Raw genomic sequence first — 24225 nt, 5'->3', positions numbered from 1 at the left:
GCAATAAAATTCCCATAAATAGCTGGAAAAATATTACAATGCATTCCATTGGCCCTTGCCTGTGAGAGCTGCCTTTGTCCTTCACTTGGGGGCTGAACTACAGCAAACACAGTTCCTATATTCTCCAGCCAGAGCCCAACAGCACCTCAACCAGCTCGGTTACAGAGCACTTCCTCAGTGCAAACATCAGCTGCCATTAACAGTGCCTGCCAATGTCAGGTGAAAGCCAGACAGTAGAGAATATAGAAGTTCCAATGCAACAATGCTGAGAGCAGAAGACAAAGACACGATTAAAGAAACGGCAATATTTTTAAGAACTAGACAAAGGGTGACCCGTTGGGGCACCCTTTGAGAGAAGGGTAGTGCAGACTGGTGACCAGAATGAACATTAAATTTTTCTGAATGCTATTGGTATCGCTTTGCTTTGGAAACTGAAGTAGAAAACCTCAGTTTATTAAAGAAGAACTACGCGTAGCAAAGTCCCTCCTCGTTTAACAAAGGACACTTTTGATGGCATCATTTCTGGCTTATCTGCCATCCAGGACATCTCAAATGTCCTCTTTCTTTAAGGATCGTGGTTTCCCTTCTGCTGTCATCAATGATGCCCTCACCCGCATCTCTTCCATTTCCCGCACTTCGGCCCTCACCCCATCCTCCCACCACCACAACAGGGACAGAGTTCCCCTTGTCCTCACCTACCACCCCACCAGCTTCCGGATCCAGCACGTTATCCTCCACAACTTCCGCCACCTTCAACAGGACCCCACCACTAAGCACATCTTTCCCTCTCCACCCCTCTCCGCTTTCCGCAGGGATTGGTCCCTCTGCGACTCCCTGGTCCACACGTCCCTCCCCACGGATCTCCCACCCGGCACTTATCCCTAGAAGCGCAAGTGCTACACCTGCCCCTACACCTCCTCTCTTGCCACCATTCAGGGCCCCAAACAGTCCTTCCAGGTGAGGCAACACTTCACTTGTGAGTCTGTTAGGGTCATCTATTGCATCCGGTGCTCCCGGTGCGGCCTCCTCTACATCGGTGAAACCCGACGCAGATTGGGGGACTGCTTCGTCGAGCACCTCCGCTCCATCCGCCACGACAGACAGGATCTCCCGGTAGCCACCCACTTCAACTCTGCTTCTCATTCCCATTTCCATTGGGATATGTCCATACATGGCCTCCTCTACTGCCATGATAAGGCTAAACTCAGGTTGGAGGAGCATCACCTCATATACCATCTGGGTAGTCTCCAGCCCCTGGGCATGAACATAGAATTCTCCAACTTCCGGTAATTCCCTCCCCCTGCCTTCCTCCAACCCTGTTTCACTCTGCCCCTCCCCCAGGGGCCTATCATCTGCCTCATGGTTCCGCCTCCTTCTACTACCCATTGTGTTTTCCCCTATTCCTTCTTCACCTTTCCTGCCTATCACCTCCCCCATCCCTTTATCTTTCCCCTTACTGGTTTTTCACCTGGCACCTACCGGCTTTCTCCTTCCTACCCTCCCCCCACCTCCTTTATAGGGCCTCTGCCTCCTCCCTCTACAGTCCTGACGAAGGGTTCCGGCCCGAAATTTTGACTGTTCATTTCACGGATGTCGCCCGACCTGCTGAGTTCCTCCAGCATGTTGTGAGTGTTGCTCTGCCACCCTCGTGCCTCTCGTTGTCATTCTGGAGACATGCAGTCCTTTCATCCCCTGTCTCTTCAGCTCTTCTGCTGTTTGTTCTTTGTCTCTGATCCTGGAGACGTGAATTTCTCAGCTCCTTTGTCTCTTCCTCTCTCCTCCTTCTGTGCCTGTTTTTGTCATTCTGGAGACATGCAGCCCTTTCATTCTCCGTCTCTTCAGCTCTTCTGCTGTTTGTTGTTTGTCTCTGATCCTGCAGACGTGCATGCCTCTCCTCCTCTGTCTCTTCTTCTCTTATTTTTTTGACCTGACTCTTTGACCCTGGCCTCATCCGTTTCTTGTTCTCTCCCTCTCCTTGCCGCTTCCCGATGACGTTTGGCGTCATCTCTTAACCATAATGTCCCCCTTCCTTTTCCACGTGGCATAATTAGGCTGACCTTTTTTTTTTACCCTAATGCTGGATAAAAGATACAAAGTACTACCACCAAAGGATGCTGATTATTCTTGATGATGTGGCTGGTGCTCTCCTAAATGGACATGAAATAGTCACTGCTGTCCTTTGACTGCAGCAAAGCGTTTTATGGGTGTCTCGAAGTATGGCATTACAATAAGATTTAGTTATCTCTTATTGATGGGTGGCAGTCAGATCTGTCCCAAACCTGCACATGCTGATGGTGATGAGCAGATGTGACCCCTTGAAATAGAGCTGCCCTGCCCTTTTGCTCCGGTAGGTGTTGCTGCTGCGGATGGCCGTGCGCTTGCGTCGAACTGTCGCGTCCCGAATTCCATGATGGCCGACCGGGTCTCAGGTGAAAGCCAGCTTGTTGATTTTTGGCAAATGAGCAATTTTATACGAACGTATAACCCTGAACTTTGCCTGCATTCTTTAAGTTAGCGCATTTTAATTTGATTGATCTGAAAAAAGTGCCGCTGTAATGCACCGTTTGTGCTAATTGGAGGTCACAGACAGACAGAGCATGAGAGTTTTAGTGGTATATAGATAGGGTAATCATGTTATTTCTAAAATTAACATAAGATAGTAAAGATTCATAGCGATGAATCCGACATAAAGATGTAAGAATGTAAACTCAAATTTCAGCTTAATAGAGTCTTCATCAGAGCACCACCCCACAAGCAAAGTAAAGGTGACTGAAGTAGCTGAGCACCGACAGTAGAAGTGCTTAGGACCTGCTCTTTAACACAAGAACATCCAATGTCAGTTTTTCTTCATTAACTGAGCTGGGGAGTAGATCCAAGCTGTTATGGCAGTCAGAGCAAAGGTGTTTGGCAAAGTGATTCTCCCAAACCATGTTGGGTCTCACTAATGTAGAGGAAGTGACACCAGGAATACTGGATGCAATAAATAACACCTACTGATTCACATGTGAAGGACTGCCTCACCTGGAAGTACTGTTTGGGATCCTTAATGGTGGTGAGAGTGGAGGCGTAGAGATCTATTGGTCAAAATAACCAGGATGTGTGTTGTTAATTGCAATTGTAAAACTGCCAGTAGTAACTGCACTTACACCATTCTGCGTTTTCAGATACTTTCCTCTTGCTGGTTCTCATCCCTGTTTTTTAACCACTGCTGTGCTCGCACGCATGCCAGAAAAACTAGCAGAGTGGAGCCCATGTCCCATTAATAAAACCAACAGCCATTTACATCATGGCACAAGCAATGGACAACCTGATACTGTGATGCACATTGGAAAATGGACGAGCAGCTTGTGGAAGCATGGAATCACACCCTACCTGGGATAAACCGGCTGCTCCAAAAACCCAAAGCACCGCTTTATTGGCAGGAAATTGCTGTTTTACCTTTAAGAGAATAAAAGAAAATTCTAGAAATACTCAACAGATCAGGTCAAATCTTTGGAGAAAGGCGAACTAATGTTTCAGGTCAAAGACCTGGGAACTGGGAAGGAGGCAAAAGGAATTTGTTAAGTTGCAGGGAGGGTGGGGTAGGGAGGTGTTTCTGAAAGGGGAAAATTGAATGACTAGAGGGATAAGTTACTGACCTGATAACCTTGTTCGTAAGTAGGAGCAGCTGGAGTAAGAACATAGTCAGTAGGAGTTGTAAAATACATAGCAAGAAGGCAGAAAGACAGGTTGGCCTTGGACTGTCCACCGCATGCGGCGGGGGTGGGGGTAGGAATAAAAGGGAGATGGAGTTTATCAGCCATACACAGCAACATTATATCAAACGCTGCCTTGTTTTCTTAGGCAGGAGGAGAAGACGGCGGCGCGATGCAGCGCACGCAGCTCTCCGGTGAAATGATATCCTATTTGTAAGTAGGATGCCATGCACAATTCTGATTTGATGGAAACAGACGTGAGAAGCAGAGGAACATCTGGAGAAATTTCTGAAATGCCCAGTTCGCTGCCACTCCTACTGCACGATCGAGAATCTCCGGAGGGAAGGCCCCAAAATCCCCGGCTTTGCCTGCTGCTGGCGACCGAGGCTGAGGTCGAAGTGTTCGGCAGAGATGGTGCTCGGTACTCGGTGTCGGAGGGCTGATCGGAGTTTGAAGTTTTTGGACGACTCAGAGTCGGACTGTGGTCGGGCATGGCAGGGAGAGTTTTCTTCCTTCTCCCGTCTGCGTGACATGTGGGACTTTCGAGAGACTTTGAACTTTTTTTTACTGTGCCATGGCCTGTTCTTCATCAAGTTATGGTATTGTTGCGCTGTTGTAACTACATGTTATAATTACGTGGTTTTAGTTAGTTTTTCAGTCTTGGTCTGTCCTGTGTTTCTATGATATCACACCGGAGGAATATTGTATCATTTCTTAATGCATGCATTACTAAATGACAATAAAAGAGGACTGCGTGTCCTCATAAACTAATCTAATAATAATCTTGTAGCTTATATTATCACATATCCATTGGAATAACACTGCATGCTGGTTTCTACTGTACAGATTTTGAACACATCACTTCTTCAAAAAAATAATCGTGGACAACATTTTGAATCAATATTTCAATGAATAAAATATAAAAGATGGAACAATAAACAGAGTTATCTGATGATTCAAACAGAATCTATATGGAGAAAAGTCTGGTCTGATTTTTGGACCTTCCCAATGGCAATGTGCTCTGCTCACCTTAAACCAAGGAAGAAAGAGCAAGCCCCTTCCTCCTGCTGTTTATACCCAGGATATTTGACCTTCACACAAGTTAGTTGTAGACCTTAAACCTTCTTGGTCCTCTGATAAAAGCAAATCATTTGTACTTTAGGTACAAGTTCTGGTTGTGCTGGTAGAGCACCAACACTAATGCTTGGAAACATCACTGGAAATAAGCTATTTATTCATTAAGGTGCATTCATTGGTTCCATGTGCGACTTGCTCCAACATCTTTCTAAATAGCTTTGTGCTTAAAGCAACTCCCTGACTCTGACATGAGGAAATGTGTATGGAATATGCAGTAGCTAGAATGAGTGCTACACAGTTTCTGAGGTGCCCAGAATGCAACCAACAATTTGGCCTTCATCTGGAAGCCTTCACGTAGCCTCTATCCACTTATCTGTAACAGTCATGAAGCTCCACTGTATGAATGACAATGCAAAGGAAATATATATATTTTTATTATTTTTTAGCAGCAGGATATTCCTCACATTGCTCAAGGACTTGTCCTTGAAAAAGTGGTGGGTTGCTGACTTACACCATTGCAGACCTTCGGGGTGAAAGTGCTGTTTAGGGAGGGAGTTCTGGGTTTTACATCCAGTGACAATGAAGAAACCCTGAACATATTTCCAAGGCCAGGATCGTCAGTGAAGTAGCAAAACCCTTCTGCTGCAGCTTGTGAATGGGAGGGGGAGGAGAGCTTTGGGGTTCTGATATTACTATCATTCATTCTTTGGGGTTTCCTGTTTTATGGATGTCTCTGCAAAGAGCAAGAATTTTGGTTGTATACTGTATACATTCACTGATATTAAATTGAACTATCTGATTTTGGAGATTGTAAGTTTGAGAGGTCCTGTCAGAGAGAAGAGTTTTGGAGATGGTACACTGTGACTGGAGTGTACCGGTGAGAGATGGAATGATGCTTGGGTGTTGGACAGGACACTAATCAAATTTGCTGCAATATGCTGGATGAAACTGAGCTTGAACTGTGCTTATCAGAGTAAACAAGTAGATTGGCTAATTAATTTACTCTTAATAATTTCTCCTTTGGCTCCTCCCACTTCCTCCAAACTAAAGGTGTAGCTATGGGCACCCATATAGGTCCTAACTATGCCTGCCTTTTTGTTGGCTTTGTGGAACAATCTATGTTCCGTGCCTATTCTGGTATCTGTCCCCCACTTTTCCTTCGCTACATCGACGACTGCATTGGTGCTGCTTCCTGCACGCATGCAGAACTCGTTGACTTTATTAACTTTGCCTCCAACTTTCACCCTGCCCTCAAGTTTACCTGGTCCATTTCCGACACCTCCCTCCCCTTTCTAGATCTTTCTGTCTCTGTCTCTGGAGACAGCTTATCCACTGATGTCTACTATAAGCCTACTGACTCTCACAGCTATCTGGACTATTCCTCTTCTCACCCTGTATCTTGCAAAAACGCCATCCCCTTCTCGCAATTCCTCCGTCTCCGCCGCATCTGCTCTCAGGATGAGGCTTTTCATTCTAGGACGAGGGAGATGTCTTCCTTTTTTAAAGAAAGGGGCTTCCTTTCCTCCACTATCAACTCTGCTCTTAAACGCATCTCCCCCATTTCACATACATCTGCTCTCACTCCATCCTCCGACCACCCCACTAGGAATAGGGTTCCCCTGGTCCTCACCTACCACCCCATCAGCCTCCGGGTCCAACATACTATTCTCTGTAACTTCTGCCACCTCCAACGGGATCCCACCACTAAGCACATCTTTCCCTCCCCCCCTCTCTGCATTCCGCAGGGATTGCACCCTACGCAATTCCCTTGTCCATTCGTCCCCCCCATCCCTCCCCACTGATCTCCTTCCTGGCACTTATCTATGTAAGTGGAACAAGTGCTACACATGCCCTTACACTTCCTCCCTTACCACCATTCAGGGCCCCAAACAGTCCTTCCAGGTGAGGCAACACTTCACCTGTGAGTCGACTGGGGTGATATACTGCGTCCGGTGCTCCCGATGTGGCCTTTTATATATTGGTGAGACCCGACGCAGACTGGGAGACTGCTTTGCTGAACATCTACGCTCTGTCCACCAGAGAAAGCAGGATCTCCCAGTGGCCACACATTTTAATTCCACATCCCATTCCCATTCTGACATGTCTATCCACGGCCTCCTCTACTGTAAAGATGAAGCCACACTCAGGTTGGAGGAACAACACCTTATATTCCGTCTGGGTAGCCTTCCAACCTGATGGCATGAACATCGACTTCTCTAACTTCCGCTAAGGCCCCACCTCCCCCTCGTACCCCATCTGTTACTTATTTTTATGCACACATTCTTTCTCTCACTCTCCTTTTTCTCCCTCTGTCCCTCCGAATATACCTCTTGCCCATCCTCTGGGTCCCCCCCCCCGTCTTTCTTCCCGGACCTCCTGTCCCATGATCCTCTCGTATCCCCTTTTGCCTATCACCTGTCCAGCTCTTGGCTCTATCCCTCCCCCTCCTGTCTTCTCCTATCATTTTGGATCTCCCCCTCCCCCTCCAACTTTCAAATCCCTTACTCACTCTTCCTTCAGTTAGTCCTGACGAAGGGTCTCGGCCTGAAACGTCGACTGCACCTCTTCCTACAGATGCTGCCTGGCCTGCTGCGTTCACCAGCAACTTTGATGTGTGTTGCTTGAATTTCTAGCATCTGCAGAATTCCTGTAGATTGGCTAATGGATAGGACCCTCCCATTCTGGGATCTGCTACTGATGTGTTGCTACAATTGGGAATTTCCAAGGAATGAGGGAGAGCAGTTGCAATAGACTGGGAATATTCTTCCATTTCATCCCCATGGTATCAATATTAATTTGGATACTGTAACATTGAATGAGGTTCATGGGTCTGGTAAGTCAGACAGAAAACACCAGCTGTGAATAAGTATAATAGTCATAGTCATAGTCATACTTTATTGATCCCAGGGGGAAATTGGTTTTCGTTATAGTTGCACCATAAATAATAAATAGTAATAGAACCATAAATAGTTAAATAGTACTATGTAAATTATGCCAGTAAATTATGAAATAAGTCCAGGACCAGCCTATCGGCACAGGGTGTCTAACCCTCCAAGGGAGGAGTTGTAAAGCTTGACGGCCACAGGCAAGAATGACTTCCTATGACGCTCTGTGTTGCATCTCGGTGGAATGAGTCTCTGGCTGAATGTACTCCTGTGCCCAACCAGTACATTATGTAGTGGATGGGAGACATTGTCCAAGATGGCATGCAACTTAGACAGCATCCTCTTTTCAGACACCACCGTGAAAGAGTCCAGTTCCATCCCCACAACATCACTGGCCTTACGAATAAGTTTGTTGATTCTGTTGGTGTCTGCTACCCTCAGCCTGCTGCCCCAGCACACAACAGCAAACAGGATAGCACTGGCCACCACAGACTCCTTTATTTATTAATCATTTATTTACAAATAATACAAATTCAACCAAACATTCACATTCTAAGTTACAGACACTACAAAGCTGAATATTCAACAAACATACTTAGTTACAAGCGCACGCAGAGCACACCTTGCCAATGGCACCACTTGCCTGAAACAAAGGAAGAGAGAGCAGGCCCCTTCTACCTGTCCACTTGAAACTGGCGAGCAGGCAGCTAACCAAATGGAAAAGCAGCTTCAGTTTCTAAACTAACCAATCATGACACAGTGACTTTCAACAGGTAGAATAAGCCATGCCACCCACAGAACAGATACTCAGCTCAGTGACCACACAAAACATTGTCCTCCACTTGGATCTGCTCCAATTTGCCTACAGGAGCAACAGGTCCACAGCAGATGCCATCTCATTGGCTCTTCAGTCAACCGTGGAACATCTGGACAGCAAAATGCCTACATCAGACTGCTCTTTATCAACTACAGCTCAACAATCGATACTATCTTCCCCTCAAAACTAATCAATAAGCTTCAAGATCTTGCCTCAATACCTCCTTGTGCAATTGGTTCCTCGATTTCCTCATTTGCAGACTCCAGTCAGTTCAAATTGGCAACAACTCCTCCATGATCTTCATCAGCAAAGATGCATCACAAAGCTGTGTGCTTAGCCTCCCACCCTCCCCCCACTCTATTCATTTTACATTTATGATTGAGGTTGAACACAGCTCCAATATCATGTTCAAATTTGCCTAAGAGTCCACTGTCATAAGCCAAATAAAAGATGGCGATGGATCAGCATATTGGAGGGAGACTGAAAATCTGGCAGAGTGGTGCCACAACAACTCAATGTCAACAAGACCAAGGCGCTGATTATTGACTTCAGGAGGAGGAGGAAGGCAAAGGTCCATGAGCCAGTCCTCACTGGTGGAGAGGGTCAGCAACTTCAAATTTCTCAGTGTTATTATTTTGGAGGACCTGTCCTGGGCCGAGCACGCAAGTGCATTTCCAAAGAAAGCACAGCAGCGCCTCTACTTCCTTATGAGTTTGCAAAGATTCGGCATGAGATCTAAAACTTCGACAAACTTCTATAGATGTGTGGTGGAGTGTATATTGACTGGCTGGTGATGGAAACATCAATGCCCTTGAATGGAAAATCCTACAAAAAGTAGTGGATTCGGTCCCGTCCGTCACAGGGAAAGCTGATCTCACCATTGAAAACATCTACACGAAGCACTGTCTCAGGAAATCAGCATCCATCATTAGGGACCCTCGCCACCCAGTAGGACTATCTCTTCTCACGGCACAGGAGCCTTGGGACTCACAATGCCAGGTTCAGGAACAGTTATCACCCCTCAGTCATCAAGCTCTTGAACCAAAGGCGATAACTTCACTTACTCCATCAGTGAACTGTTCTAGCAACCTATAGACTCACTTTCAAGGACTCTCTATCTCATATTCTCAATATTTATTGCTTATTTATTCAATATTATTATTTCTTTCCTTTGTATTTGCAGCGTTTGTTGTCTTTTGCACACTGGTTAAATGCCCAGGTTGGTGCAGTCTTTCATTGATTCTATTATGGTTATTATTGTATGATGGAATTATTGTGTATGCCTGCAAGAAAATGAATTTCAGGGTTGTAAGTGGTGACATATGTACTTAGACAATAATTTTACTTTGAACCTATAATGTTTTCGGTCAAGAACACTTCACCCATGCTAACTCAATTCAGGAGGGTCCAGTTACCAAGGCTGTACCAAAGGCATGGCTGAATTAAGGAACGCACCAACAAAAACGTCACCATAACCCAGGTCCAGGCATTCTTCAGTTTATTCAAACATTGACCAGTTCTGTTCTTGTGCTAATAATAATTCTAATTGAGGGCAAAGTCAAAGCAGGAAATTTTTAGCCTTATCATCTTAAGGAGGTGTGTAATAGGTTCATAGATCAGTAGATATAATAAATATGAAGTAGATATTAGCAACAAGTCAAGGAAGTCAACAGAAATACTTGGGGGAGAAGTTTTATAACCTGGAATCTAGTTAACCAAAGGCAGAGTACGAAATCTGGAATATGCAAAGCATAGCTGTTAGTGTAATGCTATTAAACTGTCAATGACCTGGGTTCAGTTTCACTGTCATCTGTAAGGAGTTCATATATTCTCTCTGTGACAGCACAGGTTCCCTCTGCGTACTCCAGTTTCCTCCCACATTCCACAGACACATGGGTTAGTACGTTAATTGGTCTCATGGGTGTAACTGGGTCACAAGACACAAGAACAGGATTAGGCCATTTGGCCCATTGAGTCTGCTGTACTATTCCATCATTGCTGATTTATTATCCTTCTCAACCCCAATCTCCTGCCTTCTCCTTGCAGCATTAACGCCCTTACAATCAAGAACTTTGAAATCTGTTTTCACTGGGCCAGCTGGCGGCGCAACAACATCTGCGCTGGACCCGGGAGCGGAGGTTCCTGGGTTCGAAACGAGTCAAGTCCGCTCCCGAGTACGTTTTCCATCTGTGCCGGGTTGAGTGTCGAGATCGCAACTTGACCTCATAAAAAATAAAGGGAAAAATACTGCAAAAATGTCTGTGAGGAGTGGCGCGCCACACACTCTCTCTCGCTCCGCGCCTTGTAAAAGCCATGAAAAAGACATCACGGACGCACGCACGGACACGCAGACGCGCACGCACAGATACGCACGCACACGCAGAGACACACGCACGCAGGCACACACCAAAAAAAAAGAAATCTGTTTTCACTTTGATCTGATGATCATTGTCCCAAAAAAAGCCAAATTAAATCCATTGTGATTCAATGTTGTAAAACAATAAAACATGAAAACTTTCGGGGGGGGGGGCTGCAAATACTTTTTCTAGGCACTGTATATACATCTCTTTTTCCTAATGCAGGATACAAAGCACCATTTCTCTGCTCCAAAACAGCTAAATGCAATTCCAATCAATGTGTTTTATTTATAATATTTACTTAACATAAGAAAGTCACAGATAAGGATGCTAGCTCATTTCCTCCAATACATCAGGTTAATATTTAACTAAACAAACCAACATAAACCAAAGGAAAAAATTGCTCTCATTTAAGAAGACACTGGCAGAGCAACAGCAACCATCTCACCATAACTTGGCTTCTTCAGGTAAAGGTAGTTCATCTATAAAACTGTGCTCTTCAAATTTTTGCCAATGGTCATACAAGGAGAAAGATTTTCTAAATTTGTCCCAGGCTAAAGGTTGCTCTGACTTTTAAAGGGTTTATAGCATGTGTAATGTGTGTTATTTTGGAATTACTTAGTCACAGCAAGTACTCTGCACAGCAGTTACAAGGTCAGTCAGCATTAATATGGGACTGTTTATTGTGATCATTTTTCTTGTTGGGAAGTTCCAGGTGATCAAGGATGTTCTTCACCTGTTACTTTTGAGGTAATAAATGAAATTATTATGGAACCTGTGAACTCTGCAACAAATGGAGAAGGTAGTGATAGGCAGGACAGCTGAATGGATTGTTTGGGAGATGTTCTAGAAACATAGAAAACCTACAGCACAATACAGGCCCTTCAACCCACAATGCTGTGCTGAACATGTACTTACTTTAGAAATTACCTAGGGTTACCCATAGCCTTCTATTTTCCTAAGCTCCATGTAAGCTCCAAGAGTTTCTTAAAAGAGCCTATCGTATCCTCCTCCACTACCGTCACCGGCAGTCCATTCCACGCACTCATCACTCTTGAGTAAAAAACTTACTCCTGACATCTCCTCCGTATCTACTTCCAAGCATCTTAAAACTGTGCCCTCTCGTGTTAGCCATTACAGTCCTGGGAAAAAGCCTCTGACTATCCATACGATCAATGCCTCGCTCCATTTTTTTTATGCTGGGTTTCTACATCCTCCTAAAGCATGGTCCAAACATTCTCAATGCCGTGCCAGATACTCCCTCTCATCAAACTAGTCCTGGTGCTTTAGGAGGCCTACAGTCACCTCACAGCTGTTAATGACTGTGGACCAGGACAGACCAGATGCTGCCAAGTTCAATGTGGCCACTGCTTTCAGAGGTAGGCAGAAGAAGATAACATTAGACAGAGATCATTTCAAAAGTCATCATAATGCCTGTCAGATCACAAGTGATGTGGGCATCCTTGCAGGGACTTGTTTAGACAACAAGATAGTACATCAGGTGGCAGTTTCTATGATCAAAGTGATTGCCAGGAGATCTGGTGCTCATCTCCCTAGTGAATTGAAGTGTTGGTTATGATAAGATCATACATCAAGCATCTTGTTGGGGGACCATTTTCAGAAATGGCTCTCTTTACCGATCATAACCTGCCAGAAAATTGTATTTTTCTAACCCTGCCAATGAAATCTCCCCAACGATCAGTTCATTTGGCTACAGGAAACTAGCCAGGGTTTCTTTTGTGCTGGAATAGCAGTACATTTTAGCCACTTCCACATCTTCCACGGTTGAGGCCTTGATGACCTTTCTGTGTTGATTCAGTGCTACTTACTCAGGGATCAGATCCTTGACAGCACAGCTCACTCCAGTGAAGCAGTTTGTTCATCTACAAGTGTACCCAATGCCTTGTACTGAAAGCTAGTTCTCTCCTGTATCTCACTCAGTATTACCAAAGCTCCCCAAATTCCTGACCTTCGGCAACAGAGCTGAGTTGAGGCCTGCAAACAAAAATTGAACAACTGCAGATGCCGGAAATCTAAAATAAAACAGGAAGTTCAGGAAAGGCTCAACATGTCAGACAGCATCTGTGGAGAAAGAAACCATGGTTCAAATCAATGATGATTCATCAGTGACTCGAAATATCAACTGCTTTTCTTGCAATGGTTGCTGCCTGACCTGCTGAGTTATTCCCAGGATTTCTTATCACTGTTAGGACTGCTGATAGTGAGCACAAATATTCCAGGAAGCCAGCTTCAGAATGAGTGGACACCGAATGTGGGTGTGTATGATTTTGTTTTCAAACCTTGAGTAGCTAGCTAGCAATCATACTTGTCAAAGGGCACAAGATTGCTCCCAGGAACAGGAGCAGGGGCAGGGGCAGCAGGGTGGCAACCCAAGACCATCGCCATCTCCCCAGGGTGGAAAGTGAGGCTGATCTTAAAGGATCAACAGAGAACGTGAAAAGAATTTGGGGATGGGGTAATAGAGAATGAAGGTAGAGTGGAAAATAAGAGAGCCTGAAGAAAGAGGGAGGAGGAGAGCTTTCAGTGCAGGGAAGGAAGAGGGGGACCAGTAGGAGAAAGGAGAGAAAGAAAGGTGTTCGGGTTTGAGATTAAAGGTTGGGGAAACAGAAAAAAATGATTCAGGGTTGAGGAGGAATGAGGTGTGAGGCACAAAGCAAATGGAGGTAATGAGCAAGGTTACTTGTGTACATGAATGAGTCTGTATGTTCCAACAGATGCCTACCTGCATGCATATGCACATATATGAATGCTTACGAGTATCTCAGTGCTCCAGCTTGCTCTTTGGTAAGCATGGGCCCCTTCACTGCACGCCTTCATAAATGCATTAACACGTATATCCTCTTGTTGCAAGCAATACCCAAATCTATCCATGTTATGTGCAGCTAACTTCACTGCGGTAATGAGAAGCATTAAGGTCCAAGGATGGAGAGTTGCACTCCACCTATCTCACCTGCTATCTGCTTCTCCCATTTCACCTATGGTCCCAGTACCTTTCTCACTGTGCTCTTCCCATCTCTCCATCTTGCAGCACAACAATGGAGGAATCATCATTCCCAGCCTCTGGAACAGTACAGAAGTTTATGAATCGGATGTTGGGTGACGACTGGTCCCTGGGCGGGTTTGTGGTCATTTTAACCTTTGTTGCCATGTTCTTAATTCTCATCTTGTTCACCATTTTATACGGATTGTGTTCGAGAACCAGCTCAAGAACCAGGTACAGATAGACACCCGAGAAGGACTAACAGTGTCTGAGTCTTGCAAAGGGAACCCCAACAAACTGACCACAAAACCACCAGATCTCATTTACAGGAACTCACAGAATTCAGTAACAAGATACCCAACAACAGTCTTATCTCAGGAAAAGGAAGCCCAACAACAGCCTGGTCCCAGGAACAGGAATCCAGAATTTACCCAAATTGGAAAAAAGAGTCAAAATCTGCAGATATCAAAAAAATCTGACATTGAGAACTGGACGACAAACAATCCCATCAACTGGAATTCTCTGTCTCTGGCAACAGCAAATAACAACAAACCGACTCACCAAAAGGAGCCACAACTAAACTCGACAGTAAGAACCCAACAACAAATCCAGTAACAGTAAATCAAGGCTGGTCCAAAAAAATTTGTGTAAGAGGAATTCCAACCACACCTGACCCAGCAAAAGGATGGGGGAAGAGGCAGAACGAGTCGCTTGTTGGATTTGGAGTAGGCGAGAGGAGATGAGCTGGAAGCCAGGAGCAGATGGGCAGTGATTTGGCCACCACTGCCAGCCCACCAACTAGAGAGTGTTGTGGTTAAGGGTCGAAACACTGTGAAGGTTGGGAACCACCTGACGACATCTGCTCCTGGCTGAAGGCTACGGTTACTTTATAAGGTAACTGGAGAATCCACCCTAACAGGTGTACGTAACAAGCAAATACAATCTCAACTGGGCACTAGAAACTTCAAAAACCACCTGAAGCAGATAGTTGAAACCCCAGCAACCCAATGGCAGGCACAGGAGAAACTCAACAACCATTGCCTGGTACAGGAACACCAACAACTCAACCTCTGGCACAGGAATATGACAGTGGAATGTTAACCTGGTAACAGAACTCTGAAGAACAAAAGGATGTGATAACATGTAGCTCCCATGCCCACAGACTAGTCAGAATCAACAACCCAACAGCAGCAACAGAAATCCCAATAACCTCACCCAAGCAACAGGACATTGCACCATCCAGGCTCGTCTCTGAGGACCTTAAGCAGGAATATAAACCCCAAGATAAAAGGTACATGAACTCCATGGTTAAACAACAGAAATCCCAGTAAGTACTTACTGAATAGGAGGGTATAGAGCAGCACTCTAATCAGAGTTGAATCTTCAAGAACAACCCACTGACACCCATGGGAGGAATAGAAGTAAATCTGTTGCACAGTTTACATATTAGAAAATACACTTGGAAAACATAACTCATGAACAGCTGTGCATTTCATTAGCCCATGCAGTATATCTGAAACTCAGACTTGGGAAGGTCCAACTACTGCACCACCAGCAAATTGTAAGAAACTACATTTATAAATGCACTTATTGAATTGCATTGGTTAAAGCTGGTTCTGTTTTGCATGTTTAGGTTTTTATTAGAATAGAATACAAATAAATGAATAGTTTTAAAAAGTTAATTCTGGATACAGTTGTCCACTTTCCAATTACAGGTTGCACCCTGCACATTGCCTATTTGTGCAGCCTCGTTGGAATTGATTTTCTCATTAGTATAAAGGCTGAAATTTTAACAACATTGTCAGATAACCTTACACTACCTAAACTAACTTCCAATTTTAAGTAAGTAATTTTTTAATATTTCACTATGATTATATGTTGTATTGGTGTCTCACACTGCATCCTCAAGCTACATTCATGGATGGATCAAAAAATGAAAATCACCACCTTCCCTATGAATATACACATCTAATAGTTCATTTGCATTGCATTGCAGTTAAATCACTACACAGCATATCAAGCCTGATACCATATTTGGCCACAGCGTTCATATCCAGTTAATAAATATACAATACGAATCTCTAGAACAATGTGAACCAGTTGCTACAACCTGGGCATTTTTTTTCCCTTTCAACATAGAAGCTGACCATTCAGCCCATTGTATCTATGTCATCACATAGCAACCTATTCCCTCACTATTTTCCTCTGCAACTCATTCTTCCCACATTCCCATCAAATCCCCCTAACCCAGGTTCCAGTCACCTGCATATTAGGGCCAATTTATAACAGCCAATTAATCCACCAACCAGCATATCTTTGAGATGTGGGAGAAAACTAGAACATTTGGGGGGGGGGGGGGAAGGCCTGCGAACACAGAGAGAACATGTAAACTCCACACAGACAGGATTGAAACAGGGTTGATGAGGCAGTGTTCACCAGAGACACAAGATGCTGGAAACCTTGAGCAACACTCACAAAGTGCTGGAACAACTCAGCAAGTCCAATAGCATCCATGGAGGAAGATAAACAGTCTAGGCCAAGTGAACTCTTCATTTTGCTCCATAAATGCTGCCTGACCTACTGAGCTCCTCCAGCATTTTGCGCATTGCTCAACATCTCCAACAGTTGTGCATTGTGCTGTCTGATTATTCACTATTCTTGTTACTTTTTCAGAAACATTCATGATCAACTAGAACCTCCATGAAACTCAAAGTTAGTAAGTCTGATCTTATTGAGCACATTTGCTAAATAAAATTCTATCTTGCAACTCATCCAATACACATAAAAATTGCTGGTGAACGCAGCAGGCCAGGCAGCATCTCTAAAGCAATTTTTATGTGTGTTGCTTGAATTTCCAGCATCTGCAGAATTCCTGTTATTTTTGTAACTCATCCATTTACTTTACCACGTATGGGATGTGGGCATCACTAGCAAGGTCAGCCAGTATAAAAATACATGATGATTCAGTCATTGTACTAACACCTGGAGGCCTGGACCACTGATGCACAGCATTTCAAATGTGTAAAATGAAATACTCCTTAAATAAATATAGAATGAAAAGCTGGTATACGCGATGATGGCATTAGATTGTTATAAAACCCTATCTGGATTGTTCCGGGAACCACCCTTACCCGATAGTCATAGTCATAGACATACTTTATTGATCCCGAGGGAAATTGGTTTTCGTTACAGTTGCACCAACCAAGAATAGAATATAAATAAAGCAAAACCATAAATAATTAAATAGTAATATGTAAATTATGCCAGGAATTAAGTCCAGGACCAGCCTATTGGCTCAGGGTGTCTGACCCTCCAAGGGAGGAGTTGTAAAGTTTGATGGCCACAGGCAGGAATGACTTCCTATGATGCTCAGTGTTGCATCTCGGTGGAATGAGTCTCAATTCAATCAGACAAGTTAAAACTTAAGCAACACACATAAAAGTTGCTGATGAACGCAGCAGGCCAGGCAGCATCTCCAGGAAGAGACTCGCCCTGACGAAGGGCCTCGGCTTGAAACGTCGACTGTACCTCTTCCCAGAGATGCTGCCTGGCCTGCTGCGTTCCCCAGCAACTTTGATGTGCGTTGCTTGAAATTCCAGCATCTGCAGGTTTCTTCGTGTTTGCGTTTTTAAATTAAAATTCAAATTAAGTTTTGCTAAGCATCGTAATGATGAGAAAGTGCTGGTAGATGTCCGTTTCATTGGCTACTGATGATTTATTGCAGATTGATGGAGCAGATTCACCAGAATGAATATGTAGACTATACTTAAAATAATTTTTCACATCAATGGTTACTTGTCACTGTGTACTCTTCTTGGAATCAAAATGACATGCACAGACTTCCTCAGATTTCTCTGCACTTACACTTTCTAACAGATCATATTCTGAAAGAATGGCTCATCAATCAGAATGTCTTCCCTTCACAGAGCATTATCAGAACATTAATCTGAAAGTACTGACACTTCTAGGAAACAGAAAACCTACAGCACAATACAGGTCCTTCGGCCCACAATGCTATGCCGAACATGTACTTACTTTAGAAATTACCTAGGGTTACCCATAGCTCTCTATTTTTCTAAGCTCCATGTACCTATCCAGGAACCTCTTAAAAGACCCTATTGTATCCGCCTCCACCACAGTTGTCGCCAACCCATTCCACGCACTCACCACACTCTGCATTAAAAACTTACCCCTGACATCCCCTCTGTACCTACTTCCAAGCACCTTGAAACTGTGCCCACTTGTGTTAGCCATTTCAGCCCTGGGAAAAAGCCTCTGTCTATCCACATGATTAATGCCTCTCATCATCTTGTACACCTCTATCAGGTCACCTCTCATCTTCCGTCGCTCCAAGGAGAAAAGGCCAAGTTCACTCAACCTGTTCTCGTAAGGCATGCTCCCCACTCCAGGCAACAAACTGGTTCCAGCAAATTTCAAGATGAGGAATTAGTGTCATCTTGATTTCATAAATTAAGCATTTTCTATTTCTCTGGTTCCACCAGATTCATAATCAGAATCAGGTTTATTATCACCAGCATGTGACATGAAATTCGTTAACTTAGCAGCAGCAGTTCAATGCAATACATAATATAGAAGAAAAAAAATAATATTAATAAATAAATCAATTGCAGTATACGTATATTGAATAAATTAAAAATCATGCAAAAAAACAGAAATACTATATATTTTTAAGAAGTGAGGTAGTGTCCAAGGGTTCAATGTCCATTTAGGAATCAGATGGCAGAGGGGAAGAAGCTGTTCCTGAATCGCTGAGTGTGTGTCTTCAGGCTTCTGTACCTCCTACCTGATGGTAACAGTGAGAAAAGGGCATGTTCTGGTTGCTGGAGGTCCTTAATAATGGACGCTGCCTTTCTGAGACACCGCTTCTTGAAGATGTCCTGGGTACTTTGTAAGCTAGTACCCAAGATGGAGCTGACTAGATTTACAACCCAGTGCAGTAGCACCCCCCACCCCCCATACCAGACTGTGATGCAGCTTATCTTGATAGTCAGCCAGACCACCATGACACCAGTTTTGTTGTGAAATTGATACTCTCAGGGATGGTGATGCACAAATAAATGAATGGATCAGAATAAGAATCAAGTTTAACATCGCTGGTATATGTTGTGAAAATTGTAGATCATATTTGGAGTACTGTGTTCAGCTTTGGTCACCATAGGAAGGGTGTGGAAGCTTTAGAGAGGATGCAGAGGAGATTTACCAGGTCGCTGCTCAGATGAGAGAGCATGTCTTATGAGGAAAGGTTAAGTGAACTAGGGCTTTTCTCTTTGGAGAGGAGGATGAGAGATGACTTGATAAGGCAGTACAGGATGATAACAGGTATAGACTGAATGGACAGCCAGAGAATTTTTCTCCTAGGGCAGAAATACTAATACGAGGAGGCATAACTTTAAGATGTTTGGAGGAAAGTGTATACAATCAGGTTCAATATCACTGGCATGGTTCATGAAATTTGTTGTTTTGCTGCAGCAATACATACTATAAATTATAAATTATAATAATATATAAAAATTATATTAAATTAGTACAAAAAAGAGGTACATCATGAAAGGATATATTCTGAAATACGAGGGGTGATTGATAAGTTCGTGGCCTAGGGTAGAAGAAGTCAATTTTAGAAAATCTAGCACATTTAGCTTTCAACATAGCCCCATCCTATATTTACACACTTAGTCCAGCGGTCGTGGAGCATATGGATCCCTTCTTTGTAGAAGTCGGCATCTTGGACCTCCAGAAGTGGTCCACAGCAGGGGTGATTGATAAGTTTGTGGCCTAAGGTAGAAGGTAAATGTGCTAGTTTTCTAAAATTGACTCCTTCTACCTTAGGCTACAAACTTATCAATCACCCCTCGCAACAAAAATGAAGTTTATTACTTCAATCTCTGGATTCTCTCTCTCAATTTTAGCAAGTCCTCAGACACTAGGTAAAGTTGCGTTCATTCAGTTGCAGTACTGTTTTTCATTACAGCGATGTAACTGAATGCCTCGAGTCTGGAGTCACATGGCAGCCAAACTGTGTAAGGGACAATTTATTTCTTTTCCTAAATTTCAGGTGTGTTTCAGAGTGGCCAGTAATGCGATGATCTCCATTACTGATGTCAGCTTATAATTCCAGATTTAGTTAATACCATTTAAATTCATTAAACACTGAGGTAGAAGCTGTTTATTCATCTAGGTATCTGTTATTTTACACAACAGTAACTTGATTAGATTACACTCCATAACCCATAGAAGCAGTACTAGGCCATTCAGCCCATTAATTCTGCTCCCCATTCGATCATAGCTGAGTTATTATCCCTCTCAACCCCATTCTCCTGTCTTCTGCCTGTAACCTTTGACGCCCTTATCAAACTATCAAACTCCACTTTAAATATACCCAATGACTTGGCCTCTACAACCATCTGTGGTAATGAATTCCACAGATTTACCACCCTCTGGCTAGAGAACATTTTCTTCCTCTGTGCTAAATGGATGTTCCTGTATTGAGGCTGTGCCCTCTAATCCTGGACTGTCCCACTATAGGAAACATCCTCTCCACTATAGCAAATTCACTCTCACGTATTTGTTATACTGCATTTAAACTACATAAACACTACAATATAACCTGCCAAATTTGTCATTCACTCTTGGCTATCTTTTAGAACTGCTTAGGCCTCTCAAATACATTGCAAACTGTAACTCATTATTGACTGTTAAGCTACTCAAAAAAATAATGCAGGACATACAGGATATACAAGTGCTTACCCTGGCTGCTCACAGAAGGAAACTAGAGCCTCAAAGCCCACCATAGAGGATTTGTCTGAGCTTTTTACACATCCTCTCTTGCTCTGAAAAGATGCAAAAGAACTATACATTAGTGAGTTCAGATAAACTCTTAAAACATTCTGAAAGAAACATCAAATAAAGCACATAGCCACTCTTGGTGAGATGCCCAAGGCATATTAGAACATGCATGGCATGCCCCAATACAAATGAGCATGAAGAGAGCAAGACAACTTCACAAGGACGTACCAAAAGGGTTGGATCACCACAATGAGGGTGAGAGAACAAGTGATGTCCAGGTGGAACACAGACATTAAGTGAAAGAGCAAGATGAAGAGCTGAAGAGAGACAATGGGTCTGCTCTAAAACAAAGGCAAGAAATTCAAGGAAAGGGAGAAGGAAAATGCCTGAGGCAGCAACAGGCAGTCAAAAATTCAGCAAGTCCTCAAATAAGCAAACAACAGGTATACAGGAACTAGCAGGGCATTAAATGAAAAACTAACACTATTGTAAGCAAAATATTGCCACCCAGTACCTGCATCTGTGCAATCTCCTTCTTGATCAGAAAGTTGATACTATCACGATCAGTCCTGGAGTAGTAGACTCGACAGAATGAAGGCTTCCCATCTCTTCCTGCTCGGCCAGATTCCTGGTAATAAGCAGCCATTGACTTTGCAATATTCCAATGGGCAACAAACCTTTATAAATTCAGAAAAAGATATTAGTAATATCAGTCAGCTTTTAGAGGACAGGCAACTAGAACTAATAACTAGCATCAGTAACATTCATAGGCAGCTAGTAGCTAAAAGGACTTGATAATGGTAGATCTAGTAATGAAAAATGCCCAAGTCTCAATTAGCTGGTCGTACTCAGTACTCAAAAACAGCAGGCAATTACCAGCGCAGATTCTGAGAAACAAAATAACAAACAGTAACAGCTGAAGAGTCTGTGCTAAACCTTCATAAATCATGAGACTGGCATGAGCAGGGTAGTATGCCTAGTTCTGGACAGCACTATTTTGGATGGATTGCAAGGTGCTTGAAGCTGTTAAGATTTTACCAGCATGATACCAAGAACATGAGCTTTACTTATTACAGAGCTTAGAGTCATACAGCATGCAAACACTCCTACAGCCTAATTCATCTCTGCCAACCAAGGTGCTTACCAGAGTAATCCTTTCTGCCTGCATCTAGCACACGTGTATTCCTCTAAACTTTGCCTATCCATTCACCTGTCTACACCCACCTCTGACACAACCCCTAGCACAGGGGTCAGCAACCTTTTTGCTTCTGTGGGCCAGATCGTATATTAATGAGCGGATGGTGGGCTAGATAAATGCCATAAAAAACTGGAAATATGGGAATTATCCATTTAAATACATCTAGTTTATGTTTTGCCTCAAATTAATGAATAACGCATGCTAGAAAATCATTTGTGCTTAAGGTTGCCTACCCCTGCTCTAGCAGGTCGTTCTGCATATCCACCAACTTCTGTGTGGAAAAAATTGCCCCTTTTCCTCTTTTCAGATCCTCCTCCTTTCACCTTAAACCTATGTCCTCTAGTTTTAGACGCCCTTACCCTGATGAATATACTGTGACCATTCACCTTATCTATGCCCCTCTCCCCTGAGCCTCCTACACCACAGGGTTAAGGCTGTTCTTTACAGGATATAGAACATTGAAGTAAATAGTAACATTACAACCATGACTAAACCACTAAAATATAATCTGTAGATTGACACAAAATACAATATATAGTATATGCCCTTTTTTGAAGAACTGAGAGTAGTTTCAATGGCCAGTGAACCAGGAAACAAATTGTTTTATTCAGTGCACTACTGTGTTATCAGTCTGAATGATAGCTTTCAAAACAGTAATTGAAAAAGAATTTGCTGAGCTGTAGGAAAATAAACTGAAGTACAACCAATATAGAGGCTAGCTCCCGTAACCAACACCATTGGGCACTCAACACTAGCATATCTTCCATTTGGGCATGGACTGGTATTACCACTGGTATTCACAGGTGTACAGAACTTGTTTTGATACTCATCCCTCAGATTGAACAGAGGTGGTTTTTTGATTTCTATTTCTTTCTCTAAACTAAGTGGCTTCAACATTGGTATGACAGGTTTCAGAAGAGATAGAGGGGGAACAATACAAATAATTATGGATTTTAAATATTTTTAATGCTCCACCAGTTCTTCATTCCCTGATTTAATGTTTCCTATCATTATCGCAATAGGACCAGATTTATTTTTGCTGTTCTCTCCCTTTGAAGACTTATTGATAAGACTTTTTATCATTTACATTTATATTAGATCAGAATTGCACCCATACCAATATTACTTTGTTCTTCCAGTGCAAAATTCTTAGCAACTTTATGTTAAAAATCTATGTCTCCTTTCCTATTTTGTTTGGCCTTAAACTTCAAGTGCTCTGAAGTACCTCATTCACAAACATTGCCATCATGCCATGACATTTCTGTAATAGATGTCAGCTCAAACCCAGTCCATTCTTTTCCTACACCTCTGCTCTCACACCTTCTCCTTTTGAATGGAGCAAGAACAGAGATCACCTGGCCCTCATCTTCCACCAACCAACCTCTGCATTCAATGGATCATCCTTTGCCATTTCCATCAGCTCCAACAAGTTCAGAATCAGATTTAATATCACTAGCACGTCGTGAAATTTGTTAACTTTATGGAAGCAGCACAATGAAATACATGGTAAGTAAATATAGAGGAAAAAGCTGAGTTACATTCAGTGTATGTGGATTTTAAACAGTTAAAATAAGTAGTGCAAAAAAACCCAGAAATTTAAAAAAAAATGAGGTCCACAATGTCCACTTAGAAACTGGATGGCAAAGGGGTAGAAGTTGTTCCTGAATTGATGAATGTGTGTCTTTAAGTACCTCCTTCCCGATGGTAACAATGAGAATAGGGCATGTCCTAGGTAGGTGAGAATCCTTAATGAAGACCACCGCCTTCTTAAGGCACCGTCCCTCGAAGATGTTTTGGATGCTATGGAGGCTAGTACCCATAATGGAGCTGACTGATTTTACAAGTTTCTGTAACTTCGTTCGATCTTGTGCAGGAGTCCTTCTCCCCTCCCCCACACCACACAGTGAAGCAGCCTGTCAGAACGCTCTCCATGGCACATTTGTAGAAGTTTCGGTGTTTTTATTGACAAACCAAATCTCATCTAACCCTAATGAAATATAGCCTCTGTCTTGCCTTCTTTATAGCTGCATCAGTATCTTGCATCCAGGTTAGATCCTCAGATACTGACACCCAGGAACTGGAAACTACTCACTCTCTCCACTTCTGATCCCTCTGTGAAGGTTGTTTTTGCGACACCACTCAACTAACTGGTATATTTTGCCATCATCAGAAATATATTCCTTGACTCTGACATTTCACAGGGAATACTCCTGGTGCAGTCATCTCTTGCCATCAGTCTCATTCCCAGGTAACCGCATATATCACAACAATTGTCCCTTCACCTCTTTGCTTTCCTCCATCCAAGGAGTCACAGTCCTTCCAGGTAAAGCAGCAATTCACTTGAACCTCTTCCAATCTAGTGTACATTAAGTGGTCACAACGTGGTGTCTT

At 43.2% G+C, this 24225-nt stretch overlaps 1 protein-coding gene across 5 annotated transcripts in view; it reads right to left on the bottom strand.

Annotated features, from left to right (window-relative positions):
- The window catches only part of recql5 (RecQ helicase-like 5), a 112533-nt gene that overhangs the window by 42355 nt on the left and 45953 nt on the right, over positions 1–24225 (bottom strand). For 4 of the 5 annotated variants that reach the window (XM_063030910.1, XM_063030909.1, XM_063030908.1 and 1 more), the window contains exons 6-7: positions 21151–21313; positions 20598–20680 (exon numbers count right to left, since the gene is read on the bottom strand). In XM_063030910.1, the coding sequence (XP_062886980.1) occupies positions 20598–20680; positions 21151–21313 (246 nt within the window). Of the gene's footprint in view, positions 1–20593; positions 20681–21150; positions 21314–24225 lie in introns of those variants that run through there. The other variant, XM_063030915.1, reaches the window with a different exon arrangement.

Source organism: Mobula hypostoma, chromosome 22 (assembly GCF_963921235.1).
Source record: "Mobula hypostoma chromosome 22, sMobHyp1.1, whole genome shotgun sequence".
NCBI lineage: Eukaryota > Metazoa > Chordata > Chondrichthyes > Myliobatiformes > Myliobatidae > Mobula > Mobula hypostoma.
The sequence above is the reverse complement of the archived record's forward strand: the minus strand, read 5'-3'. Positions and strand labels throughout refer to the sequence as shown.